We start from the raw sequence: 25270 nt of genomic DNA on the forward strand, positions 1-25270 counted from the left end.
GTCAATGAGTTCCAGTTCTGAAGGTTGACTCAGGGGCAAGAACTGAGCAAAGTATCATGATTTTTTTATTTGGGCAATCACACTCAGCTTTCTGTTCCTGCAGTCTTGCCTCTGATTGTAGATTTTAAGTAACACTCTTGTTAGCTATTCATCTATTTTTGCCTGTTCTGTTATCTGTCTCTACAGCTTCCTGTAAGTCAAGCTCCCTTGGCTGTCCCTCCAACCTTGCTGGTTAAGATAATTTCATACCCTGACTTCTGGTGATTAAGTACTACCACTTGGTGTCCATTGCTTCAGGACACCATCATTCTCATTGCTATTAGCCATCCAAGCTAATGTCTCTGCTATGGTCAGCCCAGGCCTGCAGAGGAGAGCTACTACTGAACTTCTTAGCGATGTTGGTGCCTCTCTAACTGGTGCATTCTTCATGGCTTTGAGGAATATCATGTCTTCTGGGCCCTCTCATGGAATATAATCCTCTCTGGGCAGTCTCCTGGCCTCATCTAGCGTACAGGCCTAACCTATACATTCTAGCAGGCGCACTTCCCTCAGACCTTTGAATTCTTTCCTTTACTGTCTGCCAGTGCAGTTCAGGCATTTCCGCTTTCCTCAGCATTGGTCATCATATTCTCTAAGTTTCTAAGGGCCACCATAGCAGAGATTTTGACCCATCCCCTGGGGTTCTTGTCAGGGTGTTAAATCTCATGTCTTGAGAAAGTGTCCCCATGTCAATGGATTCATGGTTATTCATTCTTATGTTCCAGCCCTTGTAATAAATCATCCTCAAAATCCAGTCCCAGTGCTATTCCCCTGACTCCTCCTGGTATATGCTAGCTAATTCCTATAGCTCATTCAGAGTCATCTCTTTCCTCTTTTATTAGACCTAGTACTTTCCCAGTGGATTATGCTGGGATTTAGCTCTAGCTGGGTTGGCAGCCAGGAAAGGAAGTTGGACAGCTCCTGAAGGGAGCACCTATTGCCTTGAGAGATAAAGTTCTTTAAAGAGTCCTCTAGTACAGCAGAAGTGCTAGCCCTATTCAGGGAGCGATGAACCACCTATACAGGAAAGTCTACAAAGCCTCAATCCTTGAAGGTATTCACTCACATGTTCCCATTCTATGTTTCAGAGTCCCAAGTTTTCTCAAACAGTGCCCTCATTTTAGCCTAAGAGATATGCCTTGGCTGGACAATTAATCATATCCTGGATTTTTGCAAGTATAACTCTTAAGTTCTGCATTTTCTCCTCATCTCTGTCTGCTTTCCCACTGAAGGCAATAATGTTCTCTTTATAAGCTTCCAGAGAGGCCCTCTGACTCTCATCCTTACCCTTTAAGGTATTAAAACTACCATCAACTATTCTCAGTTTTTCCTTATCTCTCTGTGGGGCATCAATACATTTAGTAATAACTGGCCAATGCCACGGTCTTTATATACAATGTTTCCCCCATAACCTTCAAATATGCTTCAATCATCAGCAACATTGTTCCCTCCATTTGGATGTTTCCTGAGATAACCACCAGTGAAATCTTCAGGAATTGGGCTGTCACATTGTTTCAGATACTATATGTGCCCCAAACTCAGGATGGGTTGCTCCTTGCCAGCCAGGTGGTGGGTGATCCCAGAACCCCATCTTACTGTGTACTTTCTTGTATTTTTCATGGTATCAACTGGGTCAGTTTAGGTGGTCTGAGAAGCAGATGCCAAGATGGGATTAGAAGAGCAAGAGATTTGTTGGGGCAAATGTTTGTGAAAAATAAAGGAAGGAGCAGGAGTAAGCTGGGAAACCTTCACATGGGAATAAGTTCTGACACCCAAAAGGAGAGGGAGAAGCAAGGATAAATAGGAGGAAGACCCTCGAACTGCAAAGCAGGTTTGACTAAGTCTCACTGACTTAAGCAGAGCTCTGGTGCAAAGACTGCTTGTTGGAGGAGTCCATCTGCATTTGGCAGAGGTGTGCATACTCTAGTACCCCTGCAGTGTTCAGTCCTAGGCTAGGAGCAGCCCACAGACAGTGTGACCTCAAATAAAGCATACTTATGCCAATATATATTTGTTATTTGTCTGAAATTCAAATTTAACTGGATATCCTGAATTTTCATTTACTTAGTTTGTCAACCTTTCCATAATGGCAGGGTTAAGGTTTTATGTAGGCACAGCAGCATGGTCACCAACTCACTAAGGCTAACTTAGCTATTGATTTTGCCCATAACAGAGACCAATGATGAGTCCTGATATATCACCATTCTTGGAGAAAATCAACAAGTGACTTGGGGACAAGTTGACTACATTGAGCCTCTTCAGACTTGCATAGGGCAATGATTCATCTCAATTGCAATCAACACATTATGGATATGGGTTTGCCTTTCTTTCCTGGAGGACCTCAGACAGCTCCACTATTCAGGAGCATAGAGTGTTTGATCTACTGGGACAGGATTTTATATAACTTGATATGGACCCATAGATCCACTTTCTGGCCAAAGGAGTCCAACATTGGGCACATGCCTGGGATTCTATTATATATCACTCCACTGAGAAGGTGCTGGCCAGATAGAATGATGAAATGGTGTGTTGAAGGCACAACTGAAGAGTCAGCTTGGAGATGATACCCTGAGAGGATGGGGTGTTACCCACCAGGAAGCATTATACATCCTAAATCAATGACCATTATAAAGGAGGATATATAGGTTTGGGAACTAAGGAGTAGGAATAGGAGTTGTCTTGCTTATCATCACTCCCAGAGATCCACCGGGGTAATCTGTACTTCCCATCCTAATAATTCTGGGTCCTGCAGGTTTAGAGTTCTTGGCTCCCAGATTGTGCCTTTACCAGAGGACAACAATGAGTCCCATTAAATTTAAATCCACGGCTGGTGCCTGATCACTTTTGGCACCAGCCAAAAGAACACAAATAACCATCCTGACAGGGAAAATTGACCCTAATAATTGGGAGGAGATAAGGGCACTGCTGTACAGTGGGGACAGGCAAGAATAGGTTTGATGTCTAGGTGACCCACTTAGGTACCCCTTAGAAATGACGAACAAGTCCTCCAGCCATGGCTTGAGAAGAGCAAGATCTCAGACCCTTCAAGGACGAAGCTTATAGTCACTTGACCAGGTAAGCTACCTAGATCAGGAGAGATACTAGCTGAGAGTGAGAGGAAATTCAGAATTGGTAGTGTAACACAGACATGATGATTATCAGTTAAGTTTCTAAGACCACCTGCAGTGGCAGGTGCTATAGTGTGTTTCATTGATCTTGTAAGTTTTCCTCAGGAAAAGAAGCTCAATGTAACCATGGGTAAATTTCTCCAGATTTTATTTATCTGAAGCAAATGAGCCTGAACAAAGTGAGGGATGAACTATAGTGGGTACTGTGGTGTGCTACCAAGACCTTCCACATCCGTGTCCCTTTGGGACTGAAGCTTTCATTTCTCCAACAGCTGAGATTGCTGGAGGCTCACAGCCTTCAACTGAGTCCTTCTCCAGACACATCCAAGTTCATGTCCCTTCCAAGTTCATGCTCACATCCAATAACTGATAAATGCAAGAGTATAAAGGCCCAGTTCCCTTGCCCTGATTTGTGACAATTTGGAAAGCCCATCCCAACTCCAAAACTTCCCATGTGTACAGCTGAGGACCTAATGGTGGCTGCATTGACCCTAAGAGCACTCCCGAGTCAACCTCCTGCACGCTAATCTCAGTCTCAGAGATTGCTTCCCAGAAAAACTAACCAGTGATAGTGTGTTTTGCTATACATTTTTTGGCTTTTCCTTTAGTTATTATTTCTTAGTATGGACAAACTGGTGTTTTATGTCATGTTTATAAAGGCCTTTCCCATCTCAAGAATATAAACATATTCACCCATATTGTCTGATGATTTTCTTTAAAAGTTTTAAGATGTTTGTTTCATCTGTAATTTTGATGTAGAGAGAGAGAGAGACCCAGTTTGTTTTTAAATGAATAACTAGTTCTCCCAACACTAATTAATTTTTAAGTTCCTCTTTCCCCAAAACTTTTCTAAGGTATAATATGCTTTTATCCTTTTTCCAATTTCTAGGTTTCAACACTTAACTCATTTATCTTCCATTATGTTTAGTAATTGAAATGCTTAAATCATGAAATTTTCTCCAAGTGCGGTGTTGGCTGCATCCCATGAGTTTTAAAACACATGTCATTTTTTCTTCATTAATTTAATTTTTTGATATTTATGCACCCAATTATGGTTTTAACTTCTTCATTTTTAAAGAACTGTTTACATGAGCTTTTTAAAATTTACAAATGGTAGGAATTTTATTTGTTTTTAGCTTTACTGTAGGGTGATTAAGGAATCAGGTTTGCACTCTTTGTTTCAAAATGCATTTAAATATGAGTGCTCATGAATTTGCATGTCTCCACTGCTCAGGAGCCAGGCTTCCTTTTCCCCCCACTGCATCTAATATAAGTAAACGTGAGGAAATATTTTCCCTGTTCTAAATTGTTACTTGTAATGTGCTCTGGGTTAGGACATTAGAAAATACACAGTAGAGGCATGTGGATTTCTTACAGGGAAAGTGTTTGAGCATCATTTCAAGAACTTTATGGCAAAACTGTTGGCTGTTCAGATGTCATTTTGTCTCCTCCTTAGTTCTTATTGCTGTTTCTGACTTTCCTTAGAGTTGGATGTGTCAAAGGATGCCAGGGCCAACATTTCCCAATATACCTTTAGAAAGTTTGTTTGAAGGGTAATCAACCAAGATCTCCAGGCTTGCTCTAAGCCAAGACAGGGTATTAGGATTTCTGGGGTCTGGCCCCACTCCACTACTGACTGGTTGTGTAATAATAGACACTCCGCTCTGTGCCTCAGCATCCCCATCTTTAAATGGTGGTGGTGGGGAGTGTTTTGAGTTTGATGGTCTTTAGGAAACTTCTAGGTGACTAGATGAAGCTAGAATCATGGGCAAAGCAAAAGGGACATGGAGGGGAGAAGTGGCATAGGAGTAAGTAAGGGAATCAGTAAAAGGGGGCCACCCGCTTGGTCACTCTCTTCCCTTAAGTTCTCCACTGAGAGAAGGGGACATGGTGTGTGCATGGTAGGTCTGGGAGTCATGAATGGGAGAGGGTAACAGACAAATGTTTGGGTCACTGTGTTAAGATTTAAAACCTGAGCTGAGAGCAAACTTGAATGCCCAAGAAACCAGCCATACCTTCTATGCTTTGCTGATATATTTATTGATATATTTCCCCTTCTCACTTGATGGTGACAAAAAGCAGATGGATCCCCATCCTACCCACCCCCCAATAAAATACAGACACAAATTTCATTCAGCATATACAAGCATTGGGGCGTGTCCAAATTCACCTCACTGGGTTACCAGAGCCAGGAGAGGTTAGATCTTAGGGGGCAGTCTGAGCACCTGAGGCCCAGGAATTGAGCAGGCCAATGCTGAAAAGAGGCTGCCACTCTGGGCCCTGCCACTGGGGTGCCAGCAGAGACTATAGAATCAAATCACGGTGAAAAGAGCTGCCTAGCCCTGTCATGTGGTATAGAAGGTGACAGTGGGCTCCTGGGTAGTTTCCAGTGAGATCCACAGTCCCATAGAAATCTGTGCGTCAGGGTTCTCATCTGCAAAATGGGGATAAGAATCCTGCCCTGAATATATCACAGGGCTATGAGACTCAAAATAGAAATAATTTGTCAAAAGTGCTTTTGCAAAAGGTAAAGTGCTATACAAATTTAAGGGAATTCAATTGATTGATTGTGATTGTCAGAGTGCCCCAGGGATAGGAGTGGACTGGTTCATGGGTCCAGGGGCCAAGGAAGTGGCAGAACTCCTATGCTGTGCCTTAGCTGGGCACCAATCAACGCGGGTAATGCCCACTACAAAGCAGAGTTCCCTTAGTTTCTTGGCTCCGGGAAATCACCATGGCCTAGCACCTGGGTCGGGGCTGGGAAAGTCACTGGGAAAGTTACAGAAAGAGTCACAAGGGTCAAGGAGGAGGAAGAAGGTGGCATAAAAAGCAGGGGGTCATAGTATCATCACACACGAAAATAGATACCCACTGGATGCAAGGTATTGAATTGGTACTGCAGATGAGGAATGAAGGCCAGCGGGGAAGGGAGATGGAGATGTCACAGCAGCAGAGGGAGGGATACTGTCCTCAATTGCTGACTCCCCTCCTCCTAAAGGGATAATGTCAGTGTCCGTCTATCTGCAGGGGAAGGGAGGTCAGGGAGACAGAATCAAGAATATAATAATCTGACTTAAGGATGGGGATTCCCTCCTGCTGCTAACACTGCTGCCCAGCATCTTAAGGAGGTGTCAGGAACAGGCAAGTAGCTGGTCTGTGCACTTTGAGGCTGAGGCCAGAGCTGGGCCTGGAGCACCACAAAGGCAGTACTGGGTTTCTGGGAAAAGGCAGTGGGTATTAGCCCTTTTGGGAGATAGCTAATCCACTCATACATGGACACCATCTTAGGGAGCTGGTCACTGAGAGCCTACATTTTGAAGCCTGAGCATCATAAATGCCCCTTGAGGAATAGAGAGGGGTGTCATTTTACTTGAAATGGGCTGCTAAGGAGATTCAGTGAATGGGCCAGGTAGGGGAGAGGGCCAGCAAGGACAAATTCCCTGCAGGCTTCTATTTGGGCAAGGGGGAAGGAAAGACACTCTCTAGTTTGCTCCTGCTGCTGCTGCTGCTATTTTCCCCCAACTCCCTAGGCAAAGGCTGTGGGACCTCCTGGGGAACTGGGGAGGCTGCCCCACAGGGTACTAGCTGGTGCCTACAGGTTAAGGCAAACAAGCCAGTAGAGCACATTGAAGAAAAAGAAGGTGACTGGGAAAATCACTCGCGAGTAGTTATCAAGGCGGTAGACATGGATGAAGAGGCGGCCCTGCTGCCAGGTGCTGCCCTCACAAGTGGGGACTGTGCAGCAGTACTTCTCGCACCACTTGCAACAGCCACCAGGGCGAGGGGTGCTGCCTGGCCTGACGGACTGCCGGGCTGGGCAAGATGGGCCCTCCTCTTCCTCACTCTCCTCTTCCTCACTTTCCTCCTCCTCCTCGGGGTCCTCAATGTCGCACACAAAAGCTTCCGGATGCTCGATGACACGGACACGGGAAGGGGTTGGGTCACGTGCATGGGCACGAGGCTGAAAGGAACAAGGGAAGAAGTCAGAACAAGGCAAGGAAAGGTGAACCAAGCCTAGGTGCTGCCTCAGGGTTTCCTGGAGATTCCGTCCTTGGCACACTGTTTCTTGCCCCCCAGAATTCCCACCATCACATCAGAAAGTTTACTCAACTCCCCCCAAAGCCCCAGGTTACCCCCATCACTTGGTGAGCTGGCCACCCATGTGTCATGAGTCCTAGTGCCCTCACTTGCATGCCTCCGTACTCCAAAGCCTTGCCACCACTCCCATACCCAGCTCATACATGGCGAAGTTTCGGAGAACCACGGGACGCTGTCCGGTTGTAGGTCAGGAAGTTGAGCACAGCAAACTCCATCAGAGCACAGAAGCAGAAGATGAAGCAGATCGCAATATAGAAATCCAAGGCTGTGATATAGGAGACACGTGGGAAATTCTTCCGGGAAAAGGTGCCCAAAGTGGTCATGGTGAGTACAGAAGTGATCCCTGTGAAAGCACAGGAGTGGAGGTGGGCGGAGCTACTGCTCTATATATTACACTTTGGAAAGGACCCCTGAAAATGCAATTCTGTGCCTCATGTGTATGCTCACCTTACCCACTTACCTAAAGAAGTCCTGGCCGGAGCACAGTCTTTCTTGATCCAAAAGGAAATCCAGGAGATCATCGTGGTCACAGAAGAAGGAACATAGTTTTGAAAGGCCACAAAGCCAAACCTCCTGCTCACGTTGAAGAAAAGCGTCATGACTATGTAATCGCCTGGAAGATATTTTAAAAATATCACTTCATTACAGCATTGCCATGAGGGTCTCCCACACGCAAGACATGCATATTAAGGGTCCTATTGTTCAGCTCATGGGATGCCCACCACGGTCCTAGGATAGAGGCACATTAATCCAATGCCACACATGGAGGATCAGAAGAAGCCCGAGAGAAGACTCACAACAAGACCCATGGTCAGTTAAGAGCTAAGCCAGGGCTAGAACCTTAATAACTTCTTTCTCAGTCTGCTGGCCCACATCGCACATCTGTCTTACCAGGGTGGGGGACAGAATAGTCAAATGAAAGCAGTAAATCAGTGAGGCTTCTAGATATCAGAACCACACAGTTAATGTCCAGATGGCTGACTGAGGCCTTTACAACCACTGAGGTGCCATATCTAGTCTGCAGAATCATTGCCTTATACGTGCACTACTGGCCCTTACAATGTATACTCTCAGGAAATGAACTAAAAGTGATCTGTGGTGGGGGAAGCACAGAAGCTATTCAGTCTCCTTCCTATACATTCATATGCTGGTGAAATGCCTTAGTTAGCACTGTTCCATCAATGGCCAAAAGAAATCACTTGCCTACCCCAAACCTCTGATGGTTTCCTGCTCCACAGGAGCTACAGAATCAAGTCTACACTCTGTAATCTGACACTAAAGGCTCACCACAACCTGGCTCCAACTGACATCTTACACGTACACCCTACTCTAAGCTAACCCCCATTTACTCAGATTCCCTGAGATATCATGCATATATTTATACCAATATTCAAACCCTGGACTCCCTGTTCTTAGTCTATTACCCTAGCCCAAATTGAGTGTTTCAAGAAAATAGAAGAATTAGTTGAAAGTGAAAATTTCAGTCAGCCCTCTAGATGTCAGGTCTGCAGAGTATACATCTACAAGGCAGACTGAGGTCTTCGCATTCATTGGGTATCATGTCCTTGATGTTGGCTCTCAGCCTAGATAGTGATGGCTCCTACAGGACCTGATGACAACCTATATCTACAGTTGGCATCTTCTACTGTACATTTCATGTTGCCTTATACTCTGACACACCCATCCCAAACACTCTGCATGCTCACCATGACTCCAGGGATTTTGGAGTCTTTTCTGAGGCCAGAATATCCCTTTTTGCTCTCAACATCATGTTGGATTTATAATAGCTCAAATTCTGGCTCCTTAGTGAAGCTAAGCTCCAACTTTCCACCTCTGTGATGCTGTAGAATTCCCTGGCCTTGAGTTAGGTGGGTTTTTAAACCCCTTCATGACAGGGCTCATCTGAGCCCTGTTGCTACGCTCCTGCCCATCCATGCACAGCACAGCTCGGAACCTAGCAGATGCTCAACAACTCTTGCTACTTCCTGGCAACAGCTTTGTAAGGCAGACTAGAACACTAACCTGTCCATGTGTCTTCCTATTTTAGAAAATAGATCACCTGCCCAGCAATTCTGGGTATGTTGGGACTGAATGAGAAGAGCAGCCTTTCCTACTCACCTTGTCAGCACTGACACTCAAGGGGCAAGACTTCTCAGAATCTTCTGGAAAAAGGCAAGGAAGTAGCCTGGGGTCAGTTGAATACCTGTGTCCAGAATAGTAGCTTTGTGGATAGAACTCCTCCTCCAGGGCTGCTGCAGGGACCACTCGCACTTGCCTACTATAGCCAGAATGTATTTATCAAGATCCTAGTTCCCTTGTCCTGGGGTCTTGACTGCAATTTAAGACAGCCCTACTCAGCTACAACCACTCCCCACAAAACTTTGCTGAGTTTATATATTCTTGTTACAACAAGATTTATTATCCTATCAGCTTTTTCTATTTTTATTTTATTTATTTCAGCAAAGAAGAACCTTCTCTACTTGTCAAGAGATGGGAATTTGTCTTTTAAGGCCAAGTGAAGGATATTAACACACACTTTCTTATTTCTGAGGAATGGAGGAGCATGGGTAAGGGAAAAAAAGATACCTGGGGCTAAGGAGCCAAAGGGGGAAAAAAGCTAGAGATGCTTTCTGCTCTTATCTGCTTTAGCCAGACCACAGTTGGTCACTGCACTGTCAGAGGAACACAATCAAAAAGACTGTGTCCAGAGGACTGGGACTAGAAGGATGAGTGGAGCCAAAGCTTTGAAGAACAAGGGGGAGAAAAAAGAACTATGGTTGTATAGTCTGTAAAAGAATATGACCCAGGGCTGGAAGCATAATACTAGTTCTTTTATCTTGACCCGGTGGAAGACTCACTGGACTTACTGTAAGCTCAGTATTTGTAGGGAAAAAGAACTAAGTCTAATGGGTGGAAGTTCCAGAGACTCCAATTTCAGATGAACAGGGAGATTTTTCTGATGAACAGAATTGTCTAGAGAAGGAAGAAACTCACTTGCGAGAAAGCAAAATCCTAATCATGGGTAAAATTCTATCAAAAGCTCAACAGCCAACAGTGAAAGATGACTCACTCAGTGGGGGCAAGGCTGGACTCTCTGAATGCCTCCTGAAGCAGGGATTCTCTGGTTGAAGGCCCAAGGTGGCCAGAGTAGCATGCTCCCACTTCATTCTGAACGCTTAGGAGCTGAGTACATATGGAGAGAACTGCCCAGGGACTGACTGAAAGAGTTTGGGTCCAGTCCCAAAGATAACTATGATACTGAAGAAACTATGATTCAAGATCAACTCATCTCTAGCAGAAGAGAAAAAAGCCCTTCTCCTTTCTCCCAAGAACCCTCTTCTCTCCCAAGGAGGACTGGTGCTTACCTATTGTCATTGCTTTGGTGATGATGCTGGCTCTGGGGCTTTGTAGTCACTAGGGCACCATTTTGAAACAATGCACAACCATCTACTAAACGGAACCACTAGTGACTTGAAAGCCCCTGGGCCTTGTCTCTTCTGCTGCTTTTTGATGATGGGTCCCCAACCTGTCTGGGGAAACTGAGGTGCAGAAAGGCAAGAGGCATGCCAATGGTTAGCTGGCAGAAGAGCAAGGGTCCTAAGTCAAAGGTAGTAAAATTGTTTACCCAGAGCCCCCGAGAAAAAGGAAAGCATTTGTAAAGCAGCTCTCTGCCCCTGCCTAGTGCTGTGCAAGCAAAGCTCTAGCCGGATGAGCATGAGCTATCCCTCACCCAGTGACCAATTCAACAAGTAAAGAAAAAGCAGATTTTCCGCCTAGCCACATGGAAGCAAAGCAAGATGCTTCCCATGGCAAATGGCTGGTTGGGTGACTGGTTCCATCCGTATTCTGGAAACGATGAGGGCAGTGCCGCCACTGCCCTGACTTGGTCAGTATGTGTGAAGAGGGTTTCCAGGGCTGCTCTGGGAGCAACGCTAGGGAGGTCCCTTGGCTCCTCATTCAGATCACCTAGGAACACAAGCAAAGACACTCACACCTAATTGGGAGCTAAAGTTTAAGAGACCCAGGACCCTCCCCTTTAGTCCTTGTTAGGGACAAGGTCAGAAAACCAGTGATCACCATGTCCACATTGAATCCACCATGAAGTCTTTCACAGGAATCTGTGCGTATCAGACCTGCTCCTTTAAAATAAATGTTGATATAGCAGCCACTGTAGCTGCTGAAACCTCCTCCATATTATCCCAGCCCTCACCTAGCTGATGACACAACTCAAGCCTCCACCTCCCATTAGGAAGGGCTTTGCATCCCACTCAACTAGAACCACTTGGATTGCTTCTGAGTATGGAGAAGTCACATGACCTCCATTTCCCAAAGTCATCCAAGTAGGTCAGTTGTAACAAAGACTTCGAAACTGAAGGGTCTGCATGAAAAACCTAGTTGCAAATTTTGACAGCAATAAAACTTAATCTACTTACCTACCTTCTGCGGGGCTTGGCAAAGCACTTACTTCTTTGCAGATGAGACTGAGATGTAGTTACAAAGTCTCAGTTTCCTCTGCAAACAGTTGTAAGTGCTTAGCATTTACAAAACAGGAGCCATGTTCTACAGTATTTTCATGGGATGATTACATAAGCATTTGGATGAATGGATGGCCACCTCCAGTCATCCCTACCACCCTCCTGGGCCTCTGCTGCCTAGCCCTGGCTCAAAGGCACACTTACCAGCTACGGTTGTGATAGTTTCAGTCGTGTTGCTCACTCCTATAAAATCAAACTGGAAGAGCTTCCAGGAATTACTTTCATTGATTTCAAGCTTGAAATTTTCCCACTTGTAGATGATCTCATTCTCAGGATAGGAAACTGTAAGGCAACGTGGGAAGGAGAGTCATGTGAGACTGGGAAGCCCAGCTGAGGTCTCCACCAGCATGGTGTCTGACTCTGGCCTCACCAGCTGTGGGACCTTACCTCTCTTACCTCATTGCTGAAGTCCATCCAATAAGTGCATTTACTGAGCATTCCTCAGTACCATGCCCTGTGCTGGACATACAGAAACAAGCAAGGCAGGAGCCCTGCTCTCAAGCACTCACATTTTATTGAGTAAGACAGTAAGTACACATCTGTAATTGTTGGAATATCTCTGAGAAGCCTCCGCCCGCCCGTGGGAGAGTGTGGAAACAAAGAAGGGAAAGATCAGTTGGGGACACACCCAGAAAAGATTCCAGAGAGTAGGTGACATTCCTAATAAGTCTTAAAAGTCCAATATAAACATTCTCTGTATGGATGAGGCTGAAGGGGTGAGGAGGGTGTTCTATGCACAGAAAGATGGAAATGCCTGATGTATTATGGAAATGTCAAAAGCTCAGGATGGCTAGCCCACAGAGGATGGATGAGGTATGTAGGAGTAGATAGCACGGGCCAGTTCATGAAGGGCCTTGAAGGCTATTCTAAGCAATTTGGAATTGATCGATGAGAGTTCAGGAAGGATTTGAAACTAAGAAGTGACCTAGTCTAGATGATGCTTCAGCTAGGTCACTCTAGTTCTTATACGAGGATGGCCTGTTGTCAGGGAGACCAGTTATGGGAGGCCATTTCAGTAACCAGTGCACAATAAAATGAATGAAGGCAGGATTCGAAGCTGTGGCAGTGAGAATGCAGAGAAATAGGATCGACAGAGATTCAGGAGGGAACACCAACAGGATGTGTTGATTGAATAGATGGGGAGGTGAAGGAGAAAGAAGCATCAAAGTTCTTGGCTTGGACAACTGAGTGGGTGATGGTGCCTTTCAATGAGACAAATGGGAACACAGAAGCAACACATCTGTCTTGGGGGTAGAGGTTCGGTGGAGACCATATATTTAGTTTTGAACATGTTCAGCTTCAAAGTGAAGATGTTGCAAAGTCCAAGTGGAATATGACAAAGACCTAAACCAAGGTAGTAGTGACAGTGGAGATGGAAAGCAGACATACTTGAGATACACTTCAGAGGCTGGTGACTGATTTGAGGTGGGGTGGACAGGAGAGGGATGAACCCAACGTGAAGCCCAGGTTAAGAAACACAGTATTGTTAGCCGGAAAGGAGATGAGGATGGATTGGGAGGCCCTGGACAACTTTGGCACCATCTTAGGGGAAAAAGCAGAGGCAGAAAAATGTAAAAGGAAAGGATAAGAAAAAGAAGGGGCCCAGCATGATGACTCTGGGGCCCCAGAAACCTAAGAAGGTACTCACAGCTAGAGAAAGACAGAGGGCAAGAGTGAGAATCCATTGGAAATTTGAGCATGTGGAGTGAGCAGCCAGCATCAATGGTCATCCTGGAAGGGAGAAAGGAGCCTCATTAGGCTGACCCTGAACACTTAGGTAGCCACCCAGCTTGGGCCTGGGGACCACCACCAATGTGTGGCAATGGTGGGAGCTGAGACAAAGAGCTCAAAGGAGAGACAAAAAGAGAGGAAGAACAGCTTGGAAATATCTGGCTACTCGGGTCTCCATCATCAGAGAAACGTATGGACTAACTTAGATGGAATTTTGCTTCTTTCCCATCCCACCTTCAAGGACCTGCCAACACTCTCCCACTCTTTATTGCCTCCCTGCCACCTTATCACCTGTACACAACCTTTCCCAGCCAGGCATTCAAGTATCCAGCCTGGTCTTAGGTATCTTTCCAACTGCTGTGTTGCTGCTCCGCCTGGACAATTCCACCACTGTGGACGTGTCTTTACATCAGTGCCCACTTGGGGTGGAACTGTCTACACAACACAGTCACCGTGCTACATTCTAGTTGGGGGAGCTCTGGACTTGGAGCCAAGTAACTAGATATCAGTCCAAGCTCTGCTACAAACTTGGTGTGTGGTCTTAAGCAATATCTTTCTATTTTGAGGCCTTAGTGTGTGTGTCAGCACATGAGGGGATTGAGCTCATGGTCTAGGAAAGCTGGAAGGGCCCTTAGAAGTATCATTCAGGATGAAACCTCTGCCCATGTTTCTTTGGCAAAAATTCTCAGGAGGGGAAGAAGAGTCTCAAGAGGCAAGACTCCAGAGCCTTGACATACCTGATTGTGTACAACACCTTGCCATCCTTGTGGATGCGGACCATCTGGTTGGGCATGGTGATCGAATGCTCTTGGGTCCTCTTAGAATTCCTAAAAAAGGTGTCTGGGATCCATAACAGGCTCACCAAGTTGCCATTCAGAACAAAGCTTTCAAAGCTGCCATTGAAACGAAGGCGTTCATCATACCAAGTCTGGTAGAAGGTGATGTCAATGGTGTATTCCTGGTGGCAAGGATAGAAAAGCACACATTTGGGGCTATGCAGGCAAAGAACATTCCCATGCCATCCTGTGATGGGCCTATCAAGTAGATAGGGACCCACTTAGGTTTGCACAGAGGAAAACAGCATGAGTTTGGCTGTAGGATGTTTTCTATTTCCAGGTATTCCCAAAAGAAAAAAACATTCCTGAATGAACAACAATCTGGGAAGATGCATTTAATCCAGAAACACACAGGTGATGGCGGCTTAATTGTACAGGCTGGGCTCATCACGTCACTACTCCCTTGTAGCAGGCCAACACCCACTCAGCCCCCATATTTCCATAGCAAATCAAAGATCTCAGGTCAAAATCATTCTAAACATTTACAAACACACACACTTTTGATTGCATACAGTGAAGTTGCCCCTTTCAGCTTTTATTTGGGGAGCACAGATGTTAATTAACCCATGATTATTTGGTCTCTAGATATTGCATAGCCCATAAATTATTTTTTTTTGAAGATAAGGATTCAATTTAATAAAACTTTACCACTCACAGACATGCAGAGAGAGGTAGTCTGAGGTTTGAGTAGCAACTAATTAAAGAAATTTTAAGGGATTGTAGTATTTAACCAAAACATTTACAGTCAGCCCTCTGTATCTGTGGGTTCCACATCTGCAGATTCAAATCCCCCCAAAAATTCCAGAAAGTTCCAAAAAGCAAAACTTGAATTTGTCCCTCACTCGCAACTATTTACATAGCATTTACATTGTATTTGGTGTCATAAGTAATCTAGAGATGATTTAAAGTTTACAAGAGGATGTGCACAGGTTATACGTAAATACTACACCATTTTATATAAGGGACTTGAGCATCCTCAGATTTTGGTATCTGTGGAGGGTGGGAGGTGTCCTAGAACCAATCTGCAACATATTCTGAGGGAGGATTGTATTGAGAGTTTTCTATGTACCAGACACATGCTATGTGAACAAAATTCTCATGATTGGACTCTCTAGAAGCTTACAATTCTCATTAGCCTATAAATTATTAAACATCAAAAAGAATTTTTAATAGCAAGAAGCATGAGAAGCTAGAAATCTCACCACTGGTATTGAAGAGAGAAAAAACAGACTGTAATAGAACTGAAGGAAGCTGCTGGAACAGCAAGTACCAGAACTATGCCAAGGTAGAACCTTGAGGGCTAGGCCAATCTCCTTTATTTTAGAGGTAGCAACACTGAGGCTCAGAGAGAAAGGAGCCTCAAAGTTCAAAGTCAAACAGTTCATGGGAACATACTGGTTCTGATGCTCAGAGCACCGTTAACATGGCCTTGCCCTGGGACGACCTTCACCCATCTTCCTCTCCAGTGCTTACTTCACTTGCTCCAAGAATCCCTTTAGGATCAAGGTCCAGTTTTCCTCTGCAGGACCCCTAGGTCTTTCCCCTGAGTTATCCTGCATCAAACAATGAACACCAACTGGAAACCCACAACCTGGGAGGCCTGTAGAGCCCTCAGGGTGGGGATGCAGAGGGTCAATACAATCCCTGCTTGCCTTTGCTGATCAGGCCAAAAGGTGGTGAGAGCCACTGCAAAATTGCAGGGAGCCAGACCCCCAGGCCGAGAATGTTCCCTCGAGGAGTCCAGAGCATCACACAGAACAAAGCTGGCAGCCTGGCTACCATTCACATGGGAGCCCCCAGCCCTGCCCTGCCCAGCCACACCAGCCTTCACAAGTGGCCTTCAGGGTGGCTCTGCAGTCCTAAGTGGCTGGCAGTTCCAAATTGGCCTACAGAACTTCTGGGTAGCCAGAGGAAGCCTTCCCCTCTACAATCCACGCCTGGCTCCTGCTCTTTGTTAGAGTGTTTCAAATGAGCATTTAATTTCTATTTAACAAGATTCCAATTGTAACTTCACTACACATCAACTGATAACTAACAGTTCAGTTTTTCCCCAGTTTGACAAGGGGGCTTGTTTTCTCTCCCTGAGGACAAATTCTGAGCTCTACACAACTTCTGATTGACTGAAGGATGTTGGAACTCCTCCTCACCAAGCACTGGACTCTACAGAATCACCAGAGAAAAGTAGCCTGTACAAGGACTGGGACCTCCCACAGCTTTAAAGAACTATTTGGAAGTATGTAGAAGGCCAGACTTCTCCGGGAAATTTAATACCACATAAGTGTTTGGAATGTTCTAAAGGCACTTGGCCCAGGCGATAGCACTATGTTACCAGCCAAAGAAAATCAAATTGTTGGCTCCTCTTTGGACCAGCTCTGTGTTGCATGCCAGGTTCGGTGACTGCTGGGTTATTAAACTGTATCTCTCAGGCTTGTCAGGTATCATCACTTCAGGTGAGCCCAATGTTGCCAACATTAGTAGGCATAGAGCAAAGAGGGATAGGGTATTCAGCTACTGTGAGTGGGGCTGCTGCTCTGCTGCCACACAGGCTCTTGCAGATGATAGAAATAGGTTTCCCAAAATTATATCTTACGCAAACAGCAAGGAGATTGTAGCCACAGATTTTCTACTACTCTTTAGGCCACTTTCTCCATCCCCCCACCAATGATCTGAAAGGTCCCTTTCCTATTAACAGTAAACAGTGGCCATGATGGTGGACCAGAAGAACTCAACCTATGGCTCAGAACCCAGCGTTTCTTAGTTTATCAACAATTCTAATCAAACTGATTGCTAAATTCATACTCACTTAGTGGTAAGCACATTGATAACAGCAAAAACAGTAAATCTGACATCAAGGGAAGAGGAAAAAAAGAGCTTTAAAATGTCAACAGAAACTCAAAAAGATCTGTCTCCTCTCATGTTTCTCTTCTTCCTTGTTATTTCCCAAAAGTTTATGGCTTTTCCATCTTCAGCAGTTTTTCTCATGCTCTTGCTCACTCTAAGGGAAGCCACCTGCCACATGGAGAGGCCCACATGGCAAGGACTGTGGAAGGCCTACAGACAGCAGCCAGAGAAGAACTGGACCCTGCCAACAACCATGTGAGAACTTGGAAGTGGATCCTCCCTTAGTCGAGTCTTCAGATGAGACCCCAGCCCCAACTGACACCTTAACTGCAGCCTTGTGAGACCCTGAAACAGAGGACCCAGCTAAGTCATGCCTGGATTCCTAACCCACAGGAGCTGTGACCTAATGACTACTTGTCATTTTAAAACACTGTGTTTTAGGGTAATTTTTTTGCATAGCCATATATAAGTACATTGTGCCTCAAGAACTAGGCAGCCAAACAAAGCATCACAGTGGGAAAACCCACTCTTCCACTCAGCCTATGTAAACACCTTGATCTTCCATGAATGTTTACTTACCTTTGAGTGTCTATTTGCAAGTGCCATCTCAGAGCCTAGACTCTGAGCTCACCCACTCACATGGTGCTTCTTGGGTACCAGTGTGTATACTAAAACTGTGTCTGACTTGAGCCAGGTCAAGATTATGGCTGTGATGGAGTTGGTTACCACAGCCTTCCTCATTATCAGGCTCCGCAGATGAAAGTAACATTTGCAGAACATCTTTTATAATTCGTTTGCTCAGCTAATATATACTGGGTCCCTGACATCAAGAAACCCATAGTTGACAGAGCAAGGCAGACAGAGTACATAATTACAGTACAGTGAGGTAGAGAAGGTCAGGTAAACAAGTGTGATATAAGTTGAAGGATAAGGTAGAAAATTGGAACAATGCCATCCCAAAGTGGAAACAGCTTGAACAAAGGCTCAGAAGTACCAGATAGCCTGGGAACACCCGTATGCTAGTGTGACTAGTGCATGTGGTCTCTAAAGGGTGAAAAGAAATAAAAATAGAGCCCTGGGTTGGCTCTAGCCATGGAGAGCCCTGACTGCTAGAATGTGGGGTTGAACTTCATGCTTTAAGCAGGGTCAGGACTGCAGGAGGCACATCTATTAGGAGGCCAGGTTAGTAGGTAGATTGGGGGGTAGGCAGGGACCTTGTGTTTTGTATATATCAAGTGGGAGATAATGGAGGCTAACTGGGGACAGTAGTGACACTGGGATGATAGCAACAGAAAGAAAAAGACAAATACTGTATGCTAACACATATATATGGAATTTAAGGGAAAAAAACGTCATGAAGAACCTAGGGGCAAGACGGGAATAAAGACAGAGTTACTAGAGAATGGATTTGAGGATATGGGGAGGGGGAAGGGTAAGCTGTGACAAAGCGAGAGAGTGGCATGGACATATATACACTATCAAATGTAAAATAGTGGGAAGCAGCCACATAGCACAGGGAGATCAGCTCGGTGCTTTGTGACCACCTCCAGGGATGGGATAGGGAGGGTGGGAGGGAGGGAGACGCAAGAGGAAGGAGATATGGGAACATGTGTATATGTATAACTGATTCACTTTGTTATAAAGTAGAAACTAACACACCATTATAAAGCAGTTATACTCCAATAAAGATGTAAAAAAAAAAAAAAAAGGAAAGAAAGAAAAGGAGACAAGGAACTAGGGCAAAATTAGAGAAACACTCCTAGAGGAAGAGTTGGTAACTACAGGCTTAAGTCCAAAAAAATTCATTATCAGAAGAAAAGAGCAATCCATTGTGTTGTTTAAAGTTGCTTTATTATTTTTATTTTGAATGAAAGACAGGAAGATACAGTCAGGATTCTGAAGGTCCTCTTCAGGCAGCAAGGGACTTGTTCCTTTCAGCCTCCTTCTCAAGTCCATGTTGGTTAAAATCTCTCCCCCAAAAAACTCTTGTTACAGACACACAGAAAAAACAAGTATGTGAAAGCCCCACTATAATCAAAGCTCAGTACTCACCATGTCCAGGATAGAGATAGGCCCAAGGGTGTTGACAGAGAGCTCGACAGTGACCACAGTGGGCCTCTCTGTAAAGTAAGCAGAAGTGGCAGAGGTAAGTGTTAAACAGAAGCATGGGGCAGGGGAGGGTGTGGTCAGTGGGGAATAAAGGGGGTAAGGGTTGGACTACATGGTTTCAACATCCGATACCATTTCTTTCTTTATTCTTTCATGGCAAGATCCAATTCATAGACTGTTAAGAGCTGAACATACCTCGAAGGTCAATCACCTAGTCCAGTCATCTCATTTTATAGTTGGACAAACTGAGGGTGAGAGAAGGGAAAAATCTAGACCAAGGTCAATGGCATTGCTGAGACTAGAGTTGACATCTCTTACCTGGCAGGTCAGCCAAAGTTGTTCCTGCCCACATGCAGGGCACTATTACCTACACCCCAGGCCCATTCTCCACACTTAGGCCCTCAATCCTCCTCCCCTCTGGGGTAGGGGAGAACTATGTTCTGCTACTCACCGCCAATGCCAGGGCGCAGTTTGTAGTCATAGTTATTCAAGATACCATCCAGGATTTCAGTGGCTGTTGGCATTTTGCCAAGTCTGTCATGGGTATCAATAGCAGTGGGCTTTATTTCTTCAGGGGGGAGTTCCTTATCAGGAGCCTGGGGTTTGGGGCCATAGACATCATCATCACTGGCAGAGGGTCCCTTCTCTGATTCAACATGAGGTCCTTCAATCCTAGAACATAAAAACAAACAAGTGAAGCTCTGTCCTCTGCTCTGTAGGGGACCCAGCTGGTACTTCTTGGGATGGAAGCAAACCAAAATAAGCCTGCAACCCAGGGCATAGTTAAAGAATGACTGGTAACAGTAAATTAAGAGCCAGTAACAGATTATTCTTGTTAATTTCTTCTAAAGCTGCTGCTCTCTGGGAACTTCCCATGCTATCCTTTTCTTATGGTCATACTTTATTTTTAAAAAATCAATAACAAAAGCAAGTTTGAGATTTTAAAATAATTTTTAACGTAAAATCAAGAGGGTATTGGTGTATGAGCTCTGGCCAATCAGCTGCCATTACTAGCCTTGGTCTTAGTCTGCCTGACTAGTGACACCTGGGAGCAAATGGACAGGCAGAGGGCCAGGATTGCTGAGGAATGCTTAGGAAAGCCACAGCACTCTCTCCCAGCGGGGGCTAGGACATTGGGAAAATTCTGCATTTCTTTGCTTTTGGGATACTCCATTGCATTGGAGTTGGGGGCTGGGGGTAGGGGAAGCTCTGAGCACTGAGAAAAGACAAAGACTGTCATTCAGGAAATAGATGGTCAACAGGAGTCCAACCTGAGTGCCACAACCATGCACCACAGCCAAAAAATAATATAAAGAATTAAACTAAAATTTTTTTAAAACTTAAAAAAGCCATCTGCTAATGTATGAAGCTCACTGATGGTGTTAGAAATCAGGGCCATGCTACCTTTGCTGGGAGGCAGTGAGGAAGGGGGCACCAGGGGGTGTCTTGATACCAGTGTGATCATTTTCTGACAACTCATCAGCCGTGCACTTATGATCTGAGCACTTTTCTGCATATATGTTCTAATTCAATAAAAAGTATTTTGAAATCTGCAAATATATGGACCTTATTTGAATCCTGATTTTAAAAGGCAAACCATAAAAAGCAAAACAGACACAACACAACAAAAAAATATTTATGACACAATAAGGAAGATTTGAATACTGACTGGTTAGTTTCTTCAGCATGAAGAAGTTATTCTAAAAATGCTGGTGTGATAGTGGTATTTTATTATGTTTTTGAAGTCCTTATGATTAGAAATACATACTAGAATAATTGCATATGAAATTATATGATGTCTGAGATTTGCTTTAAAAGAATTTAAGCTGGAAATGGAGAGTGGGTGGGATACAGAGAAAATAAGACTGGCTATGAGTTGATAATTAATGAGGCTGGTGATGGGTACATGGAAATTCACTCTACTGTTATATGTCTTTGAAAAAAATTTATAATTAAAAGCTTTTTAAAAAGCCATCATCAAAATTAATCTGTGATGTTGGAAGGCAGGAGAGTGTTTTCCTTTGGGGAGAAGGGTGTACTTGGAGGGGGAATGTGGTGAAGCTTTTGAGGGGTGGGGGAGTGGGCTGGCAATGTTCTATTTCCTGGTCTAGGTGCTGGTTACATGGGCATGTTTACTTTGTGAAAATCTACTCCTGATTTTTACACTTTTATATTCTGTTACACTTCCAAAATGATTTTATTTTTACAAAGGCAATTGGACAACTTGCTTCTGCAAATAAGGGGTTAACAAGGCAGGAGACGGGGGCATGGTCTCTGTACTGCAGACCAAGGAACTGCCAACTTGAGCAGCAAAATGCGTTTTCCTGCAGTATTTCAAGCTCTTAGAATTGCTTAACTGGCATACAGATGTGCCAAGTCTATGCCATTTCTTATGTCTGAAGTGGCTAATTCCCACTGTGGGCAAGGGAAGAACTGGGCTTGGGAAAAGCAGTTTCCATTTCCAAATATCATATCCAGAGATGTCCTCTTTCCCTGAGGCTTTTCCCCCAGTCCTCTGAGTAGATCATGCCAGCCACCGTGGGAGGGGAGGAGGGAGAACTAGGGAACTGGCATCCTGCAAAATGAGTGACTTGAATGGGAGCAAGGCATGATCAGGACTGGCACTGTTAGCCAAGACCACCCAAGAGCCTGCAATGACCCCTCCCAGAAGTCCAAAGTCAACAACAAAACCCCGAGGTTCAAGAGGCAAACAAACAAGCAAAGGCCCTAAGACCACCAAAGCCTTTCTGCTCCCAGACTACGTCTGCTATGAAAGTGAGATCAGAGGGTCTTGAGGTTGCTGTCATCCTACAAATAGCTTTTGTCAGTAAAAAAATTTCAAATGAACAACAACAACAAAAAACACCCTCATCCTGGGATCCTTGGGGTTAAGGAGCTGCTGACAATGTATACCTTTCCTCAGCTAGCCATTAAGCCCACTTTCAAAGCTAGAAATAATAGAAAAGTGAAAATACTCATGCACTGGACTAGTGGGATCTTTCCATGGGGGCTTTTCAGGCATCCACAATCCTCTAGATGTGATGATCTAAGATGGAGGTGAATTTCTGCAACCCCTCCCCCATAAGGATGCTCAGTCAACTAGCTAGGGAGAGGGAAGGGACCATGAGAAGGGCCACTGGATTGTATTTTTCCAAATCAGTCCTCTTTTTCGCCTTACAGATAGAGAAACTGAGGCCCAAATGGGGGGAGGGGCTGTGCCCAAAGTCACACAAGTGATTTTAAGCTGAGCCTGGACCAGAGGGAGGTGGTTCAAGGTGGCCCTTGCCAGCACACCCCGCTGCCACCTCCCCATCTCTTTAATGACATCACAGGTTGCCCTGCTGACAGTGTCTGAACGTCAGTTACTGCAGCCCTTCCCCCTGGCTGGAAGGTTAGTTTCCATCACAACGGCCCCTCTTCTCTGCTGTTTTCCTCTCTGCTCCCTCTCCCTCCTTCTGCACCACAGACCCCCTCTTTTGCCCTAACCAGTCACCATGTCATCTCTCCCAACCAGTCCAATTCACATCTGGAGTGATGTGGATGACTGGAAATTCCTAGCACGCATTCAGAAATATTTACCAAACCCCCTGATGAGGCCAGCCCCTCCACTCCCCAGTGCACCAATGAGTCAGCATGGAGCCCCACAGCCCCTCCCTTGAGGAGCTAAAGCATTTTGGGGTGGGGAGAGAATCCATCTCCCCTCTCCCCCTCCCCAAAACAGAAAAGCAAGACAAGTCCAGTGACATGGAGGCTTCTAGAATTCTGGAAAGATCAGGAAGCTTAGGAACTTGTGACAGTTTGTGCCCAATGGGAAATCATCTCAAAAATATGAAGCAGTCATCTTCCACCCTCAAAAGCCAGAAATGCAAGGGACAACCTTCCTGGCAAAGGTGTGAGGGAAGCTGGCTGCTCAGGGGAAACCTGCTGCTAGTCTTTGGAAAAGCGGAGAGGTATTGAAATGCAGGACCCAAACCACAGACCTAAGAGATTACCATTTCTGGCCTCTGGCTCCCATCTGCGCAAGACCCAGCAGGGTGTCTGGGGAGATAAGGGCGGAAGAGAGAAGCTGGCAGCAGAGGGGGGATGAGGTGGACAGCTGGGGTGGGAACTCTTAGACTAAACCAGGGCTCCTGCCTGGGACTGGCACCAAGAGGAGTGGTGGGAAGGGAAGTAAGTAAAGTCAGAGTTGTCTGGCACAGTGCCTGGTACTCACTAGGCGCTCAGGAAAAAAAAAAAAAAATATATATATATATATATATATATATATTTTTTTTTTTTTTTTTTGAACGAGAGGACAGACTAGTCAACACTCAAACATTTTAAGCGCAGTTTCCACCCACTGCCCGCACGACTTTCTGGGCGCCACCTTCCCAAAGTCCCCCAGTCCCCCCAGTCCCCAGAAGCGCAAGCCTGCCCTGGCCACTCGCCTCTTCCCTCGAAAGGCTCAGAAAGGGAGGGACGTGCTCTCTCGTTCCCCGGCCGCCGCGGTGGTTTGGAGAGCGGGAGTCCCGAGGAGTAGAGGGAGGGGGGACAGGAGCGGCCAGGTGACAGGCGTCCTGTCTTCCTTCCTGGGAGCCCCTTCAGGGGCCCAGGGAGCTCGTCCTAGGGGAAGCGGTGCGGAGGCTTGCGGCGCGCGTCGAGGGGACGTAGGACCAGGCTAGACCGTGCGAGGGCCAGGGGCAGAGTGGGCGCGGGGCTCGAGGAACAAGGGGTGCGGGGGTCTCAGGAGCCGGCCTCGCTCCCGGAGAGAGGGAGCTGGGCTCGGAGGGATCCTGAGTCCTGGGTTGGAGACTTACCTCGACGGAAGGATTATGAACGTGCCCAGTAGGATCAGGAGAACTTTGGTCAACATCGTGGCGGGGACCGGCGCGACCACCTGTGCGGAGGTCGCTGCGCAAGGTCTGGCCGCACTGAGCGCAGTGTGGAGGGTTTTGTTGGGCTCCAACTTTCACTCCTCCCACTTGCCCCGCCCCACGCCCCCCATCCTGGCCCCACCCCCTAAGCCCCGATGGAAATCTCCGACGACGTGTTTGCTGCTGCGGAGGGAGGGGAAGGCTCCGGCGGGTGTGGGGAGGAGGGAGAGGAGGAAGGAGCCCTGTCGCCAAGGCCCCCCGCCCCCCGCCGCCACCACCGCAGCGCTGCCAGACAGCCAGGAGCGGGGGATGCGGGGGAGGGAGGAAGAGGCGAGCCTGCGGTGTGCGGGCCCCAGGCAGGGAACCGCTGCGGCTGGGAGAGAGGCTGCAGACTGGGCCTGGCAGGGGCAAGGTGGGGGGGTTGCGACTCCCTCAGCCCGCTGGTGCGCACTGGGATCAGACTGTGGCTTCCAGCCCTTGGCTCCCCCCACCACCTGTTGCATCTCATCACTTTCCCAAGTCCCCTGACCTCTGAGATTTCCCCCATCCTCACTACACACCTTCCAGTCCTTCAGAGCACATCCTTTGGCATCCAAAGGAAGCTGAGTAACTTAGCATCTTCCTTGGCACAGAGGAAAGAAAGAGACTTGGGAGTCTCCCCAGGAAGCTCTGATCTGAGTTACCACACAGGCCATTTCCCCAGGTATTTAGGGGTGGGGGAGGACCCACAAACAGAGGACCAGCCCAAGGCATTCAGGGTAGGACTTTCTCTGATCCCAAAGGAAACAATGACACAATGTGGCTCACAGTTCAGTCCAGGGGCCTGGGTGTGAGAGGGACCACCTGAGGTGGAGGGACCTTGGAAATCCTCTTTCCAATATTGGCTGCCTATATCTTTCTGTCTCCTGGTGATGCCAGAAGTGAGACGGCACTAGGGGTGGAGGTGGGGTGCAGGGGTCAGTGGCCCCATTCAGGGGGGACATCTCAAGTCTCAAGCATCCTCGACTTCATCTTTCTTGCCTAGACCCTCATGATTCACTTCAGAGGGGAAGGGATTGCAGAGATTTGCCTGTCAAGCTGATGCCAAACACTAGCAGCAT

The 25270-nt window shown here is 46.2% G+C and overlaps 1 protein-coding gene across 1 annotated transcript; it reads right to left on the reverse strand.

The window, feature by feature from the left end:
* Nucleotides 1–6759: 6759 nt before the first annotated feature.
* On the reverse strand, nt 6760–24169 carry GABRE (gamma-aminobutyric acid type A receptor subunit epsilon). The gene is made up of 9 exons (XM_065901185.1): nt 24114–24169; nt 19769–19989; nt 19261–19328; nt 14269–14489; nt 13449–13531; nt 11945–12082; nt 7726–7878; nt 7409–7608; nt 6760–7128 (listed from the first exon to the last, which is right to left on the reverse strand). The coding sequence occupies exons 1-9, from the start codon at nt 24167–24169 to the stop codon at nt 6760–6762; spliced, it is 1509 nt and encodes a 502-aa protein (XP_065757257.1).
* Between the last annotated feature and the right edge of the window lie 1101 nt (nt 24170–25270).

The sequence above is a fragment of the Phocoena phocoena genome, chromosome X (genome assembly GCF_963924675.1).
Source record: "Phocoena phocoena chromosome X, mPhoPho1.1, whole genome shotgun sequence".
In the NCBI taxonomy this organism is placed as follows: Eukaryota; Metazoa; Chordata; class Mammalia; order Artiodactyla; family Phocoenidae; genus Phocoena; species Phocoena phocoena.